This window comes from Notolabrus celidotus, chromosome 5 (genome assembly GCF_009762535.1).
Source record: "Notolabrus celidotus isolate fNotCel1 chromosome 5, fNotCel1.pri, whole genome shotgun sequence".
Classification (NCBI taxonomy): Eukaryota; Metazoa; Chordata; class Actinopteri; order Labriformes; family Labridae; genus Notolabrus; species Notolabrus celidotus.
Genome location: NC_048276.1, coordinates 29680387 through 29702904, shown reverse-complemented (window position 1 = coordinate 29702904; position 22518 = coordinate 29680387). Strand labels below are relative to the sequence as shown.

The window sequence follows — 22518 nt, the reverse complement described above, 5'->3', positions numbered from 1 at the left end:
ACAAATTGTTCGGTTTGTTATCAAAATAAAATAAAATAAAAAGTTTATCAAGTTATAACATAAGTTTATATTGTTATTTAATTCAGCATTTGGTATAGTATATTGTTGTTAGTTTTTTCAGTTAATTTTTATAATTGTGATCATTTTTACAGATTTAAAAAATAATAATATTTCAAAAATCTTAATTCTAATTTGTAATCACTTGTCCTTCTAACAGAAACACAGTTCTGATTATATATTCAAAAAATACATACTCTAAGTGGTTGAAAGACAAACAATAGTAAACAATAGTACAATATACATAAAAAAACTGATGTTTTATTTTTAGATTTGTAATATTTACTGACTTTAACAATACATAGTTTTGATGTATCGGTCGGTTTCATTCATGAAAAGATAAATAGGGCGACAATTAATTACTTGTAGTTCAGAAGAGAATAATCGAGAGTGAAAAAAATATATATATAAATATTAGAGGTGTAATTTCTTAAAGTAATCTGAGAAAAAAAAGTCAGAAGTTGGAATTTTATCTCTGAATTAAACAAAAAGTAAATAAAAAACATATATTATATAGCTTATTTTGTCTCCTGTACATACTTTTATCATTATTTTCATTGTATTTGTATTTATATCTTATCCATTACTTCTTCTATTAATATTATTTGATATTCTTACTTATTTTTTATAGGAGCAACTTTAATGACTGCATTTTTTCTCCAGGATAAATAAAGTATATCTGAATAAAAATAATTTAAAGTGTATTTTCTTGTGACTTTCATCTCAGAATTGGAAAAATATTACAACTTAAACTATTTTCTTACACTCCTGCACAGAGGCTCTTATCCTCTTCTGTACATTGTTTTTAATGTAACATTTAGCCAGTGGAATGACAATATAGGTGAAATGCTATTATTTGTATGCCAAGCTGCAGCTTTTCCAAAAAAACAAAGAATGATTTGTGAAACTATAAAAATGAGTGTAGTTGATAAAGTGCTCCTCAAAATCGCTACAAAGCAGGTGTAAATGTGTCTGAGTTATAAATTCATAAGTAGAAATGCTTGATATTTTTCAGAGATGTAGTACCTTCAGAATAACGGTAGGGGCGCACGGCAGCTTCAGCATTACTGTGGAATCCACAATTTGACACAACGAAGAAGTTAAAAAAAGGAAATAAGTGAAAACATGTTGAAAATTAGCCTCGTACTTAGAGCACTGTGTACATGTGTGTGTTCTTTAAGTCTCTCTGCGCCATGTTGTCACGGTAAGTCGTCTTGTGTTGTATTTGCCCCGCACAGTTTCCTCTCTGAGAGCATGTTTTGGTTTGTTTACCTCTAAGTTTCGGGCTAATGCTAATGGGTGTGGTTTGATGAAGGCAGCGACGTTAGCCTGAAGATAACTGAATATAACGGACAATAACGTCTGTTGTTTTTTTAAAACCGAGACTTTGACGTCATTAGAACACGTTCATCAACTTACAGCTTCGTCAAGCGCGTGCAAGTGGCTCAGATGTAACGGTCCAGTACCAATATGAATCCCCGGCTAGAAATATTAAAATTCAGGTTTATTTCAGTACACAGACACATGCAGTGTCACCTAAGTACGCAGACTTCATCATTTTTAGTGTCATGAAAATTCGGAACAAGTATTATAAACATTTATAATTGTTCTAAATGAGTTTTTACCAAGTTAATATGCTGCCTCTCGTTTACTCTCGCATCGTCTGGTCTCTTAAATAACTTGAAACACTGAGAGAGATTCAGTGAGCATGCCATGACATCAGTTTATCACTACTTCTAAAACAGTCTTCATATTTGGATATGTCTTTACTTCAAAATAAGGTAAATCATAAAAAGGCTATATCTACTTCTAATGACCAAATTTAAATACATAACAGTTAAGGCAGGGGTACCCAAAGTGGGGGCAAAGTGGGGGTCGGGACCCCCTGGGGGGTCGCAAGACGCAAACGGGGGTCGTGAGATGTCTTCCAGAATGTTTTTTTCTAAGTTATCTAAAAATAGTAAATCTTAACCAGTATTTACCTTATTTTCGGCGGTTGAACGGACACAGGCAATTCACAGAGTTGTGTGAAGCATTTCCGGTTTCTTACTTCCGGTCAATGGTAAACACCGGTAACTTAACCCAGTGTTTGCCAACCTTTTTTGAGCCAAGGCACATTTCATACATTAAAAAAATCCTGAGTCACACCACCAACCAAAGTTTTACAAAATGACACATTTAGTATCTCAATATATGAATCTATTTGTCTGAGAGAGGGACTTTGGCTACTTCTTTAACTGTGTCAGGGCGAAGCATCTCATTTACAATGGCTTTTGCAGGTAGTATTAATGTCTCTGCCACAGTGTGTGGCATTTTTTATTTGGCTATGAGTTCAGCTACTAAGTAGCTAGCTTTGAGAGCTCTCGCAGTCACTGTTGTAATTTTTTCTCATAAAAGTTTACTTTTCAACCACCCATATTACGCTCTTCATCCAGGTTAGAATTTTGTCCAGTGCCCTGTTTAGAGTTTTCATTTTTCCTATTTGAATATTTACCCACCGCTGTTCTACGCCTACGTCTTGTCACATACACCTCTCAAGCGCATCATTCATTCTATTGACTTAAATTAACAAGGTCATTGGTGCGCTATGCCACCCAGTGGGCCGGTAGCACAGGTCAGTACATGGACAAGTATTTCATTACTCCGCCAGTCACTACACTGCAGGCACAGACACAATACATGGCAAATTATTTGCATTTTATGAGTAATATTTTTTTTGACTAATTAAGTGAAATTTGATAATGTCCCACGGCACACCTGACGATCTGTCATGGCACACTAGTGTGCCACGGCACAGTGGTTGAAAATCATTGACTTAACCCATTCAAAGTCCATAGAGCAGCAAATCTCTCAACAGTTACATCTTCACTGAAAACGTAAAGTGTGTGTGCCGTCAGAGGTTGTTATAATTGCCAGTACAAACGAAAAATGTTCCTAGAAGAGGAGTGTTACGATCACTGACCGCGTGTTAGAGCTGATTGTGGATGTGAAGCACCATAAGACAGGGCTGCCAACTTTGAATGTCTGGCTGATGTGAGATTCTAACATGGTCGTGATCGCATGTACTAGCACTTAATCACATGCACTTATTTCGATCATATAGGATTTAACTAAGCGGCAGCCTCTGGTCTAAAAATATAAGTCCAATGCGGAAGTGTTAAAAACTGCAGTTCATCGAGGATCCACTTGAGGCTTACAGCCTTTCTGTTTTTACAGAAAGGCTGTAAGAAAGGGAAGAAGTACGGAATAGCTTTACTTCCGCATTCAAAAATAAGGTGACTAGGTAAGCTAACTTTTTGCAGACCAGCTAAATGAAGCTACATTAAATCACTTTGAGGGACAGTGGGGGTCACAAGTCTTTGGCACCTGTATTTTGGGGGTCGTGGACTGAAAAGTTCGGGAACCACTGAGTTAATGTGTGTTTAGTTGGCTTACTATTCTAATGTTTGTCTTTGTATTTCACTGAAACATCTCATTCAATGATTATTTAATCTAATCAAATGTGACATAAAAGCAGAAACTGCCACCCAAAATCAGAAAACTAGCTTTGTTAAACTTTTTTAGTCGAAATGTAATGTTTTAACTAGGTGATTTGGTTAAAGATAATCACATTAAAATCCAAAAGCAGTTGTATCATCCCTTTTAATCATGCTTCTGCATCCTCAAGAAACCAAGCGAGGGTCAGATATAAACTCTTTCATGATAAACCCGTTAGTATTATGTTTTAGTATTATTAGATATGCATTGTGATGCTGTGGTTGACTGATGCACCTCTTTTCTCCTCCTCAGCTTAATATGGACGAAGTGAACATCGTCTCTCTTGCCGTTGTGAGATGCGTGGACTCCTGCTGCCTGCTGCTCGACCTGCTTGTCAGGGCGTTCTGCTGGCTTTTCCACCTCCTATCCGGCCTGGTCACTGCCCTCCACAGCATGCTGGTCGCTCTGAGCAGCTCCAGCTTGATCGAGTACTGGAACTTCGCCCTCTTCTCCTTCCTCACTGCGACTGAGGCCGTCTCCTGTGCCGCGTGCGGAGCACTGCAGACTCTGGGAGGGGTGTTGGAGAGTTTTAAAATGGTGGGTCACCTCATCTGTCATTTGGCGTGGAGGATAAAAGACTTGCTGCATCGCGGGTTTCTTTCAGGGAGCAGCATCCTACGACAGACATGCGAGGGCCTCTGCATAGCGCTCAGCCTGGTTCTGTATTTTGTCAACACGGTGGTCAACATCGTCCTCATCAGCACGCAGAACTGTGCAAGTGTGCTGGCGGGGGTCTGGGAGGTGGTGGCGGTCCCTGTGCACAGGGTGTTGGACCTGGCTCTGACTCTCCTGACGTTCCTGTACAGCTGCCTGGTCGGGGTCTCTGTGCTGCTCTGGACGCCCTGTCAGCTGCTGCTGGACTTCCTTTCCGCTCTGGTTCGAGTCTTCCTCACTGTTCTGACAATGGACTCACACCTAATGTTCATCACTGCGGTCCTCATCTTCCTCGCTCTGCTCTTTCTGAACCCCAGACTTTCTGTCCTTGCTGCACACCTGAGCCTCCGATTAGTGAATGCTCTCCCGGGAGCAGGTCACATACGGACAATACTTGAACACACTCTGATCAATCACGAGCTTCACACCTGGATAGCACGAGAGGAGAGCAGAGCGAGGTCTCAACGCACACACACAGGTTCTTCAATCACTGAAAATGACCTGCCAGAGACAGAACCAAGCCCACCCAACCCTCTGCAGCTCCACACTCAGCGGGACGGCGATCCAGTGAGCAGATGCAGGTCGAGGCCATCAAAAAACAAATCCCCTGAGGTCAGCGTCCCTCTGAAGGATGTGGAGCTGCTCAGCCTGTTGAAGGAGCAGGAGGAGAGGAAGAAGTGCGTCATCTGCCAGGACCGGAGTAAGACAGTGCTGCTGCTGCCGTGTCGTCACCTTTGTCTCTGTCGACTCTGCGCCGACATCCTGACACAGCGGCGCGCTGTGCAACAACGCTGCTGCCCGCTCTGCCGGCAGCCAATCACACAGACCATGGACGTCTTCCTCTGACCTGCAGATCAAGACAGAAACAAGCCTGCCTGAGCTTCATTTTCTTTTCCTGCTTTCTAATCCATGACGAAGTCTAAGTGTTGAACTCAAACATAAATGCATCTCAAAGTGCCAACTGCTGGTTGTTTGTTTGTTACATGTCTGAATGTTTTCTAAAGAAAATCAGGAAACTTTTCTATTTCACTGAACAGCATTTGTGCACTTTTCTGTTTCACCATGAATCAATAATTATGTTTATGTATGTTTGCCAAAACTCTAAGGAAGCTCTTGGTATGTCAGAAGTTGGGATGACTGTTTTGTCACTATGTGGCAGCTGATATATAAACACTGGATTAGTGCATGTGTACAGAAGCTCTAAGTGGTCATACATGTTATATCTCATTTACTTTGTTTTCCTGTGACAAGTAAATTCTCAGTTGTTTTCTCAGCGATCTTAATTTAACGTCAGATAACTTGAATCCAACGATTTGCCAAAGCACAAAACAAACACAGTAATAGTCGTAATTTAAATAAAATAATCTGTGGAAATTAAATTTAGATGAATGTTATTAGGTAGCTTATTTTAGCTCTTTTTTTCATATTACATAATTATATTTATGCCTTACATGTTTATCTTATTTATCAAAGTAAGAGTTTAAAAGAAGACCTCTGATTTAAATCAATGTCCTACAAATCCAAAAAGTGTCCTCCAGGTGAGTTAATGAATGAAGAATGTTACAGACTGCCACAGTGTTTTCAGATGATGAATGTGAACATTTTGTTGTTTACTTGAACTGTTGTTCCACTTTTTACCCAGTACTTTCTAATAAATGTGCTGCCATGCTTTGAATATTTAACTTGTTTACTCTTTGTTCAGACTGAAAGATTTTATTGACAATTACACAAAAAGGTAAACCATACATTTGTGAAAGTGGAGCCATTATTTCATGTAGGTCTCGGGCCACATATTTTATCTCTAAAAATAATAGTTTTGGTTTTTTTTTCTGACTTTGATCTCACAACTCTGGTAGAAAAATCAAAGTCAAAATTTTAAGATCAAAGTAAGAATTCTGAGATCAATGTCAGAATTGTAAGATCAAAGTCAGAATTCAAATATCAAAGTCAGAATTCAAACATCAAAGTAAGAATTCAAAGATCGAAGTCAGAATTAAGAGATCAAAGTCAGCATTCTGAGATCAAGGTCAGCATTCTGAGATCAAGGTCAGAATTCCAAGATCAAAGTCAGCATTCTGATGTCAAAGTCAGAATTATAATATCAAAGCCAGAATTATGAGATCAAAGTCAGAATTTGAAGATTAAAGTCAGAATAAAAATAAATGAATAAAAATTAGAGATTAAACAAAAAATCCCAATCCACCTTTCCATACAACCATTAAAATACATTTTATTATCATTATCATTATTATTATTTTAAAGTAAGACTGAATGTCCTCAGTTTTGAGAATGACTTAGACATTTGATATTCAGCCCTCAGTCTTAAAGGATTAATTGAAAGTTGGGTGCCGTGTGACTCCTATCTGAATGTTTCTTGAGATAAAGTGACTATTCTGGTCGAGTTTTGTTGGTATTAAATGTATTTTTGTAAATATTTCGGTTGTTGGAAGCAGCTGACAATTAATTAAAATAAAAAAATTAAAATATTATTTAAATATGTTGTGAGTGAACGTATATATTCTACAGCTTCAGTTCATACCAAACACAAGAGAATAAAAGTTCAGTGCACAGGGTCTTAACAGAAAAACAAGTCATTGAATGTATCCTAGAGAACACAGAGCCAGGCAGAAGTGTCAGAAAATCAGGTTTAAACCTCTATAAGGAACCATGAAGGGGTTTTCTGGTGGCGTTAGCAGAGGTGGTTTCTGGGAGATTTGTGGAGAGGATACTTTTTCACTCTAATTCTGAGGAGATCTCCGTCATCATAGTGACGCTCTGTTTCACAGTCAGGTGAGTTTCCCTTTTAGTGACAAACAGGCAGAAAGAAAAGCTCGTTAGTACTGATATGAGGCTCATTAAGCGCTACAAGTGTGTGTACACGTGTACGTGTGTGTCGTATGTGTTGCAGTTGTCAGTTAAGGCTTTGTGTTTGCTTTGTCATGCCTTTCTCAGTGACGTGTTTTCATATAGAGAAAGCTAAACTTAATTTTTGTGGGTCCAAAATTAAGAAAACATTTCCAGGTTTTGCGGTTTATTTAGTGTTTTTTGCACTCCTGGAATACAACTTTAAAAGTCTATACAACAGCTTATTACGACTTATATTCATGTTGTATAGGTAGTTGGCAAACTCTAGCGGTGGTGGTATTTACATATTGGTAAGTTGGGAGTGTAATCACAACATAAAGTCATTTTTTTTGGATGTCAGAGGTAAAGGGTTGGTCAAACAGATAACGGACTATCAAGAGGACAAATTCCACTTTGACAACTGTAAAGTAACGTTTATTTTGTCACCAAATTTAGATTTTTTTGAGTGTTAAACCCTAATTTTTAAGGAAGTAAATCAGCCAGGTAAGTTGTCTCGTGCAAAGAAAACTACTTTTAAATTAAATGCTTGTTTGCTGAAATGAGGTTGGCTGCATTATTTCTGATGCGCTCCAGAGGGTCTAGCCACTGATCGGTTTTCACCCTGCAGCATTGAGCTGATTTGTCGCTTGAGTTTCACATTTCCAAACTCCTTCCAAATTTCTCAACTTAAAACGTTGTAAAATTGCAAATTCATGTCTTGTTTTTGACACTTGCAATTTTGTCGCACATTAAATTTGATGTGTTTGATCTGAACTGTTTTTGGTCTCTCCACCACTCTCTTTAATTGCTTCAGCAGCCGGTTTCTTATATATTTAGTTTATATTTGCTGCTAATTAAACAGCACCTGTTGGCTCTATGCTGCTCTTGGACTAGAGCGATACAAAAATAATCACCAAGAAAACAATCCTACTCAACTGGAATTTATATATATATTATATCACTAACCCTCATACCCTCAGCCTTCCCATACAAACATAACCCTCACAAGACACACTTTATGTTTATTTATTTATTGTTATATATGTGTATATATACATATATATTATTATCTACTTTTTTGTATTTAATATTAAGCCCTTGAAATTAATAATTAAGTCATTCAGTCATTTCTGCTTCATAATCATTATTGATATAATATATTTATTTATTTTCTTATTATCACTACTATTATTTATTTTCTCCCTCTTTCATTTTTACATTTTATAGGTTATTTCTGCTCTATTTTTTATAAACATCAATTGTTTTTCTTTGTTTGTTCGTTTGTTAGGATTTTTTGTTTTGTTGTTGCTGTTGTTCTTGTTTTGTTTTTGCCTCTGTTTTCCTCTTATTATCATTATTATTACTAATTTGTTGGTCTGTTCTTCTATGTTTTCTATATTCGTGCCTTGTTTACTAGTTATTCTGTCTCCTATCACTTGGTCAACCTTTCCTTGTAAAGCACGTTTCTTGCACAATAAAAAAAAATAAAAAATAGAGTGATACCAAAATGAGCTAAAATCCCCCAAAGCTCCAGATTTTAAGAACATTTCACCTTCAGAAACATCCAGCTTCCCTCGATGAGTGTTGTTGGGCTGCTGAGCACAGCAGGAGGCTGACTGATGATCAATATTTGTCTATTGAGGTGATCAGATCATTTCAGCTCATTAGCTCTGTTGGTTTTACTAAGTGATGGAGGCGGTCAGTCAGAAGTAAGGTACACGCAGAGGTGGGCTTGTCCAGGTGGTGCGGATGGAGTATAAATAAAGAGGAGGACTTCTATTCTGCCTCAAACCATCCAGCTCCCTCTTCATCGCAGTCACCTCCACCTCCTCCTCATCCATCTCCATCTCCATCTCCTGCGACAGCCCAAGTAAGTTCTTCTCCTCTGTCTCCTCCACGTCCTTTCACTTCAACTCCTCTGGTTTTGATCTGTATTTATCTTGTTTCTAATCATGATTGAAATCAAACCATTTCGACCATTAACCTAAAAAAGACATGTTCCTGCCTTCAGCTCTCCTCCATCATGGCAGCTCTGTGGCTTCAGTCCGTGTCTCTGCTGGTTTTACTGATCGTGTCATGGCCAAACACTGAGGCCGCCGCCCCCCCTCAACACCTGTGCGGCTCTCACCTGGTGGACGCCCTTTACCTGGTCTGTGGGGACCGAGGCTTCTTCTACACCCCTAAGAGAGACGTTGATTCTCTAATGGGTAAGACTCCGGACTCTCCCTGAGTGACTCTGAGTTTTATTTTGTTTATTCAACAGCTTCCCCTCTGAGTTTGACTGTGTTTTTCCCATCAGGTTTCCTTCCTCCCAAAGCGGGCGCAGCAACCACAGTGGGCAGCGAGAACGAGGTGGCAGAGTTTGCCTTCAAGGACCAGATGGAGATGATGGTGAAGCGCGGCATCGTGGAGCAGTGCTGCCACACACCCTGCAACCTGTTTGACCTGCAAAACTACTGCAACTAAAAGCTCATGGCTACGCTTAGCCTAGGATAGCTTAGCTTCTAGGCTAGCTTAGCTTCTAGGCTAGCATAGCCTAACCCACCTCCCGCCCTCACTTCAGTAGAGGCAGTGCTGTCCTCTCTCTGGAATCCATCTGTTGTCAAATGAAGAAATGGATGAAATTATTTTTTCCTAAAAAATAAAGTTTTGTGAATTGAAAGAAAATCAAGAAATGTGTGTTGATGATTAAAGGAGCGTCTGTATTTATAATTGTGAAAAGATGCCTTAGTCAGCTCATCGCTAAATGAATGGACATTATGCCGATAAAGTTTTTAAGGATAACAAACTCTGACTTCACTTTGCACATGGAGTCCGACCGCTAGACCACACACTTAACGTTTGTGGTAACAATTGCACAGACATGAGATCTCACAGAAGCTTGCGTGATCAATCATGATTTCAGAAGATGAACAAACATGGAGGGCGTCATCAGCCGATGATCCTGGCGTGTGTTCTGTCATGCAGCAACAAAAACAAGAAAAATAATCTGCATAAATAACGCCTCAAGCTGCTTTTCTCTTTCAATATTCCACTTGGGGTACATTTGTGTTTACGTTCACTGCCAAGCTCTTGAGCTGTAAGAGATGGTGATGGTGACACTTCCAGTTGCACTCCTCTCATTGGTTATTGCGTGTATCCGTCGGAGACAGTCTGATCTGGTATCTTAAAATAAACATGTTTGGTATTTACAGTTCCAGGTTGGGGAGGCCCCAACAAGCAGTAAAATATTCGTAATATCAACACAGACTGGAGGATTATTTGGACAAAGAATTAGTAACGACGAGCCCCGAATCAGGTCACGCCACCCGAATCTTCGAGGCAGCCAAATTGAGCCCTAAATCTGGCTTAAATTTGTGTAATGTGTAGCCTGAGGTATAGCAAGACACAGACACAAAGCTGTTCAAGTTCATAGCGCAACATCTTACTTTGACAACTCTACAGTTTTTTGTTTTTACAGTACTCTTATATGAGGTTCTTTAAATAGTGAGGGTTTTACCCACAGAGGATCCAGCTCAGCCCAGCCTCTTTATTGAGAAACCAGAACAGAAGCTAGACTACGAGCCTCTGCTACAGTGGCCCTGAACAACAACATTTCACAAAACACAACAACATTTCACAAAACACAACATTTCACAAAACAACAACATTTCACAAAACGGAAAGGGGAGGGACAGCACGTCTTGTTTTTCATTGGACAGAACCCGACAGCTCAATATAATTTTCTGTTTCTATAAATACTACTCTGCTGGGTCCCTGCATTAATTTTATACTGAGTTCTAAGGAATGGAAGAGGAAATGTAAATGATAAAGGAATATAATAATAATAATAATAATAATAATAATAATAATAATAATAATAATGATAATAATAATAATAATAATAATAATAATAATAATAATGATAATAATAATAATAATAATAATAATAATAATAATAATAATAATAATAATAATAATAATAATAATAATAATAATGCATTTTATTTATAGGCGCCTTTCTTGGCACTCAAGGTCACCTTACAACATAAAAAACAAACAGAGTTTAGATAGCAAACAGTTAATAAATCACAATTTAAAAAGTTTTAAGTGAATGGACAGAGGAGTTGTGGTCAGATGGAATAAGCCAGTTTAAACAGATGGGTTTTGAGTTTGGATTTAAAATGTGGGAGTGAGTCAGTGTTACGGAGGTCAGGTGGGAGAGAGTTCCAGAGCTGGGGAGCAGAGCGGCTGAAGGCTCTGCTCCCCATGGTAACAATTTGAAGGTGAGGAGAAGTATTTTGTAGTTGATCCGGTGTGTGATGGGGAGCCAGTGGAGCTGTTGTAGGATGGGTGTGATGTGGTGGATGGAGGCGGTGCGTGTGATGAATATTCAAACAAAGGATACACATGTAATGTATCTATGGTGTGGCCGACATATTAGGACATCCTCAGGTCTCGAAGTCAGGTGTCAGACCTCAGATGAAAAAGCATCAGGTCTTTTTCACTTCGGAGGCAACATTTTCTCCTTTTTTCATGTTCTGATTGCATGTAATTTGACTACTATTTGGAAAGTACTCTGATGACTTTAGGAACAGTAACAGGATGGTATTCTTTCTGATTAGTTTAGGGAGAGAACTGATCAATACAGGCATGCCAATTGTGTGGTGGTTAGCACGGACAATCTTCAACAAAATAATTCTTGGTTCACATCTTGGACTGAGGCTTTCCATGTGAGGAAATTTTTTTTCACACTGTCTAACGTGATCTTAAAGTATCCAAATAAAATGTTTAAATGAAAACCCCTAAATCTCAGTTAGAATAAGCACTGCCAGGCAAGTCTGTGGTGAGGTGGTTTGTACTGCGTGGTGTAAGGTGGTGTAAGGCGTGATATAGTTAAGGGTTCAAATCCTGGACAGAGACCTATTTGGTGGTAAACATGAAACGTTTTCATTACAAAGGAGAAGAGCTGTGCTTTTGAAGTGCCATTACTATATGAATGAAAAAACCTAGAGAGACAAACAGAGGAAATGTGGACAGGCCTGCTGCCTTTCAACGCAAGGGTCCTGGGTTCATATTCAAGCGGGGAAAAACTTTCCGCAGAACTATAGTTTGAACTGTGCTTTAGAAGTATAATATCCAAACCGTGGAATGAAAAGACCTAAAAAAAGAGAGCTCATTGAGGCAGCCCTGTGGTGTTGAGGATAGGCCTGCTACCTTTCAATCTGATGGTTTTGGGTTCAAATAACCTTTCTCAGGGGAACGTGTTCACATGGGAAAAGTAATCTGATTGCATGTTATTTTAAGACTTGGGTAAGTTTAACTGAATACATGTAATTTGATTAAGTACATACTTGTTTAAGTACGTACAGATTCAAAGGTGGTATAAGGTGGTGCTCTCGCCTTTCTCAGGGGAAAGTGTTTCCATGGGAATAGTAATCTGATTACACGTAATTTTAATACTCTGTGGGGAGTCTACCTGAATACATGGAATTTGATTAAGTACATACTCTAAGTCCATACTTGAACAAGTACATACTTAAATTAAAGCCACAAACTCAAAAAAGGAGAAGCTACACAACACAAAGTTAACATGTGACATCCCATTGCCAGAAGGGGGCACTATAAGATCTAGGTGAATATTTGCAAATAGATGCGTTCAGGCTGGGGCACTTAACATTCATTAGAGTTCTGGTCCTGATCCAATATTGTATGTGAGAGATAATAAGGTTTAAAGGATTTGGCACCATGCCAAAAAGAGTTTCAACTTTGAATGCCTGTCATGCCTACAAATCTGTGGTGTGATGTATAAGGACGCTGCCTTGAAGGCTGATGGTTCAAGGTTCAAATCCCACTAAGTGCTTCAAATGTGAGATGAAAATGAAAATGTTCCCTCACAATGTAATTGAGCTTTGCTTTTATACAACTACAACAAATTGGTGAAATGAAAAGACAGAGAAAAGCAATCGCTGACAAGCAGTTCTGTGGTGTGTTGGATATAAATGTTGCCTTGCAGTGTGATGGTTCGGGGTTGAAGACCAGTGTAGGGAACGTAGAAGGTTAAGGTAGGGTCAGCACAAGGTTGAGGCAGGGATCATACATGGTTCAGACAGGGAGTATGGAAGGGACAGAATAAGGATGAGGCAGAACGGAGCAGGAAAAAAAGCCATGAAGTCCAGGAAAATCCCCCCAAAAAAGTGAAAAGGCAGATGAGAAAACTGCAGAAGTAAAGCTTTGTAAGGTAGTGTAAGGTGGTGTTTTAACAAGTACATATATGTTTAAGTACTTACTTAAAGTATATACTTGAACAAGTACATATAGATTGGAGGGTGGCAGGCCCATATTAGTAAATACTTAAAAAAGTACAATATTGATTCATTACAAACGTAAACAAGTAGATACTTAAAATACTCATACTCATACTCTGCTTTTGAAGTACACTATCCAAATAGTGGAATGAAAAGACCTACAAAGGCATTCAAAGTTCACTTTGGACACACAAACGTTATCTGAAGATAGCTGCTGAAAAAGTAAATCATTGATTTTATCCCATATATTTCCTTCTTATGAAACATCTGCACTGTAATGAAGCTCCGTTGTTTTTCCCATCAGATAACCCTCCAGAGATGCGCGGACCGATCCTAGAAGGCTTCTTCATGAAGTACGACAACCCGATGCAGTGTTGTCACAGACCCTGCAACCTGTTAGACCTGCAACGTTTCTGCCTCTAAAACTGGTTCTATTTAGAGAAGCCCATCTCAACATTTGTCTAAATGTGGTCGTTTTGGAAGCTCTATGTAAAGAAATGTGAATGAGTAGCTACTGATGTCTCAGTACTTTTCAAGGAGGAGAAAGGGGCAAGAAAATCAGAGCACCGGCTTAGTTTAAACAAAATGTATAGTCGGCTTTATTCAACAAAAACAGCTTTAAACTTTCAACCTCCCTCAGTCTGTTTATTTTGTGGTTCTTTTTCCCTTTTTTAAAATGTTTTTAAACCTGGAAAATTCACTCTTTTGCTCCTTGGACCCCCTCAGGTAAAATAGAATGACAACCACAATAAAATAACAATTCAGAGCTCTGAGAAAATAACAAACTACTCCCTGGGTAGTGTGATTCTTCCAGAATTTTCTTCAGTTAAACAAAGAAAAAACTGAAATGATTGCTTTTGGAGCCAAGGAAGAAAGGTTAAAGGTTACTGCTCTGCTTCTGCAACGATGAAATGTACAAACCAAGCCAGAAACCTTGGTGTAGTATTAGACTTGGACCTTAATTTCAGCAGCCACATTAAGACAATTACAAAGTCAGCCCACTATCACATTAAGAATACATCAAGGATTAAAGGACTCATGTCTCAGCCGGATGCAGAAAAACTCGTCCATGCATTTATCTTTAGCAGACTAGACCACTGTCACGGTGTCTTTAAAGGACTCCCTAAAAGGTCCAGCAGACGCCATCAGAATTAAAATTCTCAAAACTATTTCTTCAATCTTCACATCATTGCGTCACTTGTGCACATCAAAAAAGCAGTTTCTCATTTATTTTAACAAGTTGGAAATGCTTTGGTACATCCATGCAAATGATTATATACAATTCTCTGCTGTTTCCTACATTATCAAGTGCTTATGTCATGTTGATCAAAATGTATTATAAGGGCCTCTGTTGAATAGTCTCACCCTCCACAACTTTTAGGCATTAGTTAATCACATAAGTCTTCACATGAAAAATGGTTGAACATGTTGTCAGAATATGTCAGTCATATTCTGAACATCTCCATTACACATTTTTTCTAAAGCTGTCCTGAATTGGTAAATTGCTCCAAGGTGAATCTTGACATTCTCTAATGAAGAGAAATGTGTGAAGCATTAAATTAACCAATGATCAACCAGTTTTCTGAAATAGCTCTAATGTTGGGCGAACAACTGTGTCCTCCATCATTGAGACTGGGTGCTGTCTTTCTTTCTATATTGCAATGACCTGGTCTGTCAACAAATTCAAGTACAAACAGTAAAAGCGTAAATGTGAATCTTGTCCAGTCTCTTGCAATCAATCTCCCACATACACTAAGATGTAGCTTACAATTAACAATAACTGTCATCAAAACTTTAGCCATAGTTTACATCAGAACATCCCTCCAGAGTACACTGTTATATTGACAACATGACTAAGCAATTTGACTGTCTTATCTGTACACAATGAAACAAGGACTTTTCATTCTGATGTCACTGACATGTTCACTGACACAAATATTTACTTTTGAGAGATGAACTAAGGATTTTGAGCAAGATACTGGCTTTTGCAGATAATCCATGGTGTTTTGCTTTTTGTGTGAATTGTTTTGAGAAATGCACTTACTGTTTTGCAAATGTCAAGGATGATTCGAGAAATGTACCAAAGAGACTGAGAAAAACTGTATTTGCCACTGCCTTCCTATCTTAGCTTATCTTATCTCACTTTAAGTGCAAATTTTGATTTATTCTTAATATATTTCTAATTTTCCTTTCTTTTCTGTTTTATTATATTTGTCATTTCAATTGTGTTCTTTTATGCTTGTCTGAAGGTTTTCAATGCTTTTAATGTTTTAATGTAAAGCACATTGAGTTGCCCTCATGTATGAAATGTGCGAGACAAATAAAGCTGCCTTGCCTTTTAGATAGATAGATAGATAGATAGATAGATAGATAGATAGATAGATAGATAGATAGATAGATAGATAGATAGATAGATAGATAGATAGATAGATAGATAGATAGATAGATAGATAGATAGATAGATAGACTTCATTTTAGATCCATAGGTCCACATCAGCACAGAGTAATATAAAAGACTAAAAATAATAAACTGCAGTGTGAAGATATATTTACATGAAGAGAGGGGAAGCCTGGTTCATACTTCTGTGTTGAACTGTAGCGGTTCTTGAAGTATTCAGGCTTTCCATCCAATTGGTTCACTCATGGGCCGAAGCCTCATGGTGCTCCATTTGCTCTACTGCGCCATCAAGTGGACAATAAATTTAAAATAAGTGCAGTGATTATAATGACACCATCCCTTTGGTGTGTGAAGCTTTGAATTGAATAAGTGAATGATGTTTGTGATGCCAACACATAAATAATGAACTTCTTAATATGGTGTCTGTCTTTATGATACAATGGCCGAGTCAAAAGGGAAAGTGGAAACAAATTGGGGATAAGGTTGTGACTGTGCGCTGCCCCTTATATTTCGAATCGCGCACCAAACCCGCAAACTGGTTCCTGAATCAGTCACATGGTACAGGCGGCTCGCGAGGCTTCGAACGTCATCATTTTTTGGCCCCTCCCCTCAATGAAGCAAGCCTCGATATGCGCTTTGCGGAAACGCCCCCTCAAATACTCGACACACGCTTCGAAGCTTCGGCACATCTCTAACATCACTACCGGAAACCACACCAATTCAAAAAAGCCAATCTTTACAGCAGAAATAAACATGTTTACAGCCTGGTACAAAAAAGAGTGTCGTCTGGATAGCTCATTTCTCGATCGGCACACATTGTACTGGGGGGTTAATTTTTTTCATAATGATGCAATTGGAAGATATTAAGATTACAAGTTTTCCATAATGAGCGGCACAGCTGACTTGATTGACAGGCGGGAACACTGTAGCTGTTGACCAGGAGGCTCAAAGCCCGCCTCTTTACCTCACACTAGCTTGACAGAAGTTAGGTTAAGTTCAGCATTTCCAATATGGCTGCCGCCGACGATAGGCTTTAAAACTACACTTCAGAAAAAGATGGGTGAAGTCACGGATACTACGTCCATTATTTATACAATCTCCTTACATCAACTGTACATTTAATCTACTCTGACGTCTCCTCTCTTTTCTTCTGTGTAATAACTGCTGTATGATCCACTGCATCACGTATCAGCTCTTATCAAACATGATACACCTGGAATTGCTCTGAAAAGAAACAGCAAACCTAGTGGGGATGTGAAACAGTCGACCTAACGATCAGAGAGACCACACTGCCTACACGCATTCTGTATTGCAAAGTGACGCAAACACAAAGACCATTAATTCTTTCAATGAGGCAAAAAATCAGCCAATGTAAATATTTTAAAATAGGCGTAATGTGTGCTCTACTTCAGTTCTTTGTTAATACTCTTGCTGGTGCATTGTGTATTAATTGCAGTTTGTTAATTGTGTTCTTTGGAAGACCAGTAAGGAGAGCATTGCAGTAGTCTAGCCTGCTGGTTATAAAAGCATTGCACACAGAGAGAGAAACTGCCTCACTCTAGAAAAGACAAACATGGGCAATAAAAAAAGTCACACAGATTTCTTGATTTTGTGATGTCCTTTTCTTAGTTTGTGTATACACTATGATGTTATCTGACACAAAAAAGGAGGAAAAATATTTGCCAAGATCAAATTATACCTGCAAGACGCTCAAGCCCCTGCCAGGTGGTTATGTTAAATTAAATTAAATTAGGTGACTTCTTTGGTGGAAAGAGGTGACCTTTTAATAAGTCAGAGGAACATAACACAGACATGAGTTTGGTTTATAATGTGTACTTAAATAAAGTCGATTAAAATTCAACCATGAGAACAGTTAAAGATTAAATGAAATGTGTTATGTAAGAGCAGTCAAACAGAAGTTTACTCAACTTGTCTGACTTCCATCACTTCACAGAGATCAGCTGCTTTACGGGAAACCACACTGATATGTTAAGATTACGTAACAACACAAGCTGATATCACCTGTGGACTATGATAACAACATTTTTAGTGTTTCTAACCACTTCTAATTTCAGCACACTGCAGCAGTTTTTGACAAAGATGTCTATACATCTTACAAAAGTGAAATAAGACACCATCATTTAACTCAAACACAGAAAATGCACAAGTACAAAGGTCTTTCAGATATTTAGCATTGAAAAACTGTAACTATGCGGCTTACGTGATATCATCGATAACTCTACTGGACGCTCTGAGTGTCCTCATCAGGTAGCTTTGGTACACACACACACACACACACACACACACACACACACACACACACACACACACACACACACACACACACACACAAACACACACTCAGAGCGGTGTGTGTTCAGTATAAAAGAGGAGGATAACTTATGTATTTTCAGCCTCAAACTAACCAGCTTTCACCTCCTTCTCCTCCTAGTCCTGCGACTCTCCAGGTGAGTTCTCCCCTCATCTCTTCTTTCTGCTTCTCCCTCTCCTCCCTCTGCTGTCCTCCTCTTTGTCCTCTTAAAGACCAACTTGCAGGTTTGTTTTTTTAAGACACTAAAACTTAACCTGGTCCTAAAATCATCTTGAGGACATACCTGATAAAAAGCTTTTTACTTTCAGCTACAACTAACCTGTAATTCTGCATAAACATGTTGAATCTGTGTCTCAGGGTCTGGGTTTTAGTCTGAGAAGTGTTCTGGTCTCAGTCTATAGTCGGAGTAGTACTGACTAGGTGTCTGGGGGAGGAAAAAAAGTCTGTATGGAGAGCAAAAGCAGGTGCTCTAGAATTATGTCTTTGATCTCAGAATTCCGAGAACAAATTAAACATTCCTTGATGAACCTAAACAAACATCAGTGTCTCTAATCCTCTTTCATAGACCTTCATTCAACAAACAAACATTGTACAGTAGTTTTCTTCTCCTCTTGAGGACAGACCGGACAAAGCTTGCCTTTATACTAATCTGCATCATGATGTTGTTATTTCAGCAAGACCCGTTAATTACAAGAAAATCACAAGAACATCAGTTTCTGTTTCAGGTTCATACCGCTGAAGGAAGCCAGAGTGAAGCCTCTGTGGAACTTACTGTTTACAGTGAAATTGAGACTCACAAGACCAGGGGTCAGCAACCCGCGGCTCTTTCATCCTTATGCTGCGGCTCCCAGTGGCTTTGGAAAATAAATTATGAGTAATCAATTGAAGTAGTTTTTTTTTTAATTGTAATGCACAGAGGTAATGAATATTTTTATTCAGATCATCAATAAATTAATGGCAAAAGGTTTAAATCCCCGTCAGTTCTGTTTGTTACCGGAGGAGGTGGAGAGTACATACTCTGATCTCCTGGCTTTCCAGAGGGGAGCTGCTGAAAAGCTTTGCCGCATGTCTGGAACAGATGCAAACTTTCCTTAGCAGCAAAGGGCTCATCTTTTTTAAGCTGGAACAGCCAGAGTGGCTGGAAAAGCTGCACTTGGTAGACAAGACAGCAAACCTACACAAATCTTCAGGGGAGGCCAGGGCTCAAGACTGCAACCTTTTTTTCAGCGTGTGCAAGCAGAAAGGTAAAAAAAAAAAAAGATATATGCAGTGTTATCTTCATTTTAGATGTCAGAAAGGATTTGCGGCTCCTGGTGTTTTCTTTTTAGTGGAAAACCCAGTCCAAATGGCTCTTTGAGTGTTAAAGGCAAGAGTGCCGGATACGGCCCTGGTGGTGAAGCTTTCAGCAGTGTGTCTGCCCCCTGGTGGCTGGCTGCAGTATAGGTAAAAAAAGTCAAACTTCAAAAAATAAATGCACGTTGTACGAATGTTTCTCACATCCGCATGCTGTGGTGATATGTAGTTAGTATTTGACTGTTTTGTGTCCAAGGCCTCTTTTTCCTAAAAAGTTCTTTTTCGTTAAAAAAGAGTTTAAAAAACGGGGTTTTACTTCCGGGTTTCCTTTGATTCACAGCCGCCGTGGAGTGAAACTTCAAAGGACACACAGCGTCTTGTGACGCTACGCTGTAGGGCTGAGCTTGTTACAGTGGCTTCACAGGCTCTGGCTGCACAATGGCGGCGTCCAGGAGCTGTATTTTTTGGCTTCAGAACCGCACAACGGGAAGAGGCAGAGCAACGCTGTCCATTTTTATTTACAGTCTATGGTTAAAGGTTGCCGACCCCTGCACTAGGGGCACACAACCAGAGATTTGCTGTTAATCGCTAGGGGCCAGCTAAAGAGAATTATGAGAAGTTGGCATCCATTCTCAGCGTCATATTGCCTAACACAGAAGTTACTGCACTGTATTAACTCATATATGTCACTGTCCTGTACATTGATTCTCTGAGGTCTCACCTGTACGTTAAGATATCTGCCCTGGCTTATAGGTTTTAAAGTCTAAATATACACGTTGTGTGTGTGTGTGTGTGTGTGTGTGTGTGTGTGTGTGTGTGTGTGTGTGTGTGTGTGTGTGTGTGTGTGTGTTCAGCTCTCCTCCATCATGACGACTCTGTGGCTCCAGTCTGTGTCTCTGCTGGTTTTAGTGGTCGTGTCTTGGCCGAGCACTCAGGCTGCCCCCGCCTCTAAACTACTATGCGGCTCCCACCTGGTTGACGCCCTTTATCTAGTCTGTGGGGACCGAGGCTTTGGCTTCCACCTTAGGAGAGACGTGGATGCTGCTGAGGGTGGGACGAAAGACTACATAGAGCCTCAAAACATGAAGCACTCCACATATGCAAAGAAGTTCATCATGTCCTTGAATTATGCTTGGAAATTAAACTGTGTTAATTTTGACCCATGATTTTTTATGACATGTAAGCCAACACTCTGACCCTCAGTCTGTTTGTCCCGGCAGGTGGAGCAAAGAAGGTGAGCCCGGTGGAGATGAGCGGTTTAGTGGAGCAGTGCTGCTATCAACCCTGCAATTTGTTTGAACTACAGAACTACTGCAGCCCGCTTCTTGGCTAACCAACCTCCGCACCTGTGCTTCAGACAAGATAGTGCTGGGAAGTGGATGGAATTATTTGATTCCAAAAAAAATTAGTTTTGTGAATCCATAGTTAAGAAATCTGTGTAAACTTACATGCATCCTTTTTATATTTTGCTAATCCCAATGAAGCGCCAAAAGTCAAAATGAGGAGAAGTTTTTCTTTTTATTAATCATTTTCAATAAAATTTGCTTTTTCAAAAATTGGTTAAGGGTGCAGTCAAACAATTTCCATTAACAAAGCTCCTGTAAGGACGTTTCATACCCCTTTTCGACCGAAGCAGTTTCAGGGCTGGTTCGGAGCCAGCGCTCAATTGAGAACCCGTTTCTCGTGACTGCTAGTGAACCGGCTCCAACTCTTTGCTGGTCTAGAACAGTGAACCGCTTATGTCAGGGGCGGGGGGTGGGGTTGTTGTGATCAAAAACACAAACCAAACGTGTTTCCGCCATTGTCCTGTAGCGAAAATATAAAAGAGACTAATGGATGCCAAGGCAAAGCAGTGGTCGGCCGAGGAGACAAGCTGCTGTTGTCCACCACCGTTGTTGTTGTGAGGAAAGGTTCGCGCTAGCGCTGCTGGGAAAAGCGGTCACGTAAATCTGACGTCATAACGTGCCTCTTCCACGGGCTCAAGCGGGCAGAAAAACAAATGGGTGCCGTGTTGGTTCGCGAGTTCAACCAGCTCCCAACCAGTGCAAGCACCAGTCCGGAAATACAACCAGGTTCACATTGGTCGAAAATAGGTATCAGTCAGTGCTGACTTTGGCGCCCCCTGTGGACAAAGCGGTACGTCCCATCTCTTTTGACCTGTGCTGGTTGTCTCGTTTGCTTTTGTCTGTTATAAAGAGGCATTCACTTTAACTTTAGTCTATTTAATAGCCAGCGAACACCTCCTCTCAGGACCTTAAAACAACAACATCCACAAACCAAACACTCCCAAATACTTTTGTTCTAGTTCTTGGGGAACAAAACAGCATGACAAAGTTCAGTTTGTCACTTAGTCTACTGCACTCTGGATAACTCCAAACTTTTACTTAACATAAGAAAAATTTATTAGTTATTTATGATTTATCTAAAGGTGTCAGAAATCCAAACCTTCTGATGTATTTTTATGTTAAATTCTGACTATTGTTTTTGGTTTTACATCCATTTCACATTTCACAAATTTTAAAAGAAAACAAAAATCTGTTGTGGTTCCCTACCACAAGAGGGCGGTAGAGTCATTCTAAATCAATGATACTGTATGAAGCAAAGACAACCTTGGTGCTTCACTTGAGAAGGGTTTGTATAAAGTTTGTGTTTCTTTTAGACAAGACAAGCCTTTTCTTATTAGCCGCAGCAGTATTATATGAGAAAAGTAGTTGAAGTATTAGAAGAAGCCTCAATGAAAAGATACATTTAAAAAAGGCCTGTGTCATTCTGTGACATAACTTAAAATAAAAAAATAATATGAAAAGGAATGTTATTATAAGAAGTTGAATATCTTTTAAATGTTAATATGTAATATAATATCCATTGCAGATGATATATTACTTAAAATTATATAAAATATTCCTTAATTGGTGAAACAATAAAAGAGCATCTTAAATGTAAACCATACCAAACAGAAATGTTCTTTTTATGGACTTTAGTCTTGGGGAATATTTTTGTATTGTTGTTTATTCCTTTTTAAAATTTCCAGGTCTGATTAAACATATTGCCATAGTTTATAATTTGTCATCTTAAATAAAGAAACATGACATTGTATCATTGCAACAGTGGAAGAG

The 22518-nt window shown here is 39.1% G+C and overlaps 3 protein-coding genes across 4 annotated transcripts; all 3 read left to right on the top strand.

Annotated features, from left to right (window-relative positions):
* Positions 1-1111: 1111 nt before the first annotated feature.
* LOC117812939 (E3 ubiquitin-protein ligase RNF26-like) lies at positions 1112-5930 on the top strand. Its single transcript, XM_034683933.1, has 2 exons — positions 1112-1261; positions 3847-5930. Exon 2 carries the CDS (start codon positions 3853-3855, stop codon positions 5092-5094), a length of 1242 nt encoding a protein of 413 aa, XP_034539824.1. The 5' UTR covers positions 1112-1261; positions 3847-3852; the 3' UTR covers positions 5095-5930.
* A 933-nt stretch (positions 5931-6863) lies between these two features.
* LOC117812952 (insulin) lies at positions 6864-9759 on the top strand. Of its 2 annotated transcripts, none has more exons than XM_034683954.1 (4): positions 6864-7038; positions 8780-8962; positions 9104-9299; positions 9392-9759. In XM_034683954.1, exons 3-4 carry the CDS (start codon positions 9116-9118, stop codon positions 9556-9558), a joined length of 351 nt encoding a protein of 116 aa, XP_034539845.1. In that variant the 5' UTR covers positions 6864-7038; positions 8780-8962; positions 9104-9115; the 3' UTR covers positions 9559-9759. The 2 variants fall into 2 exon arrangements, with proteins under 2 accessions (XP_034539845.1, XP_034539846.1); XM_034683955.1 differs by lacking the exon at positions 6864-7038 and adding an exon at positions 7412-7596.
* A 9530-nt stretch (positions 9760-19289) lies between these two features.
* On the top strand, positions 19290-20884 carry LOC117812953 (insulin-like). Its single transcript, XM_034683956.1, has 3 exons — positions 19290-19353; positions 20257-20452; positions 20623-20884. The coding sequence occupies exons 2-3, from the start codon at positions 20269-20271 to the stop codon at positions 20733-20735; spliced, it is 297 nt and encodes a 98-aa protein (XP_034539847.1). The 5' UTR covers positions 19290-19353; positions 20257-20268; the 3' UTR covers positions 20736-20884.
* Positions 20885-22518: the final 1634 nt, after the last annotated feature.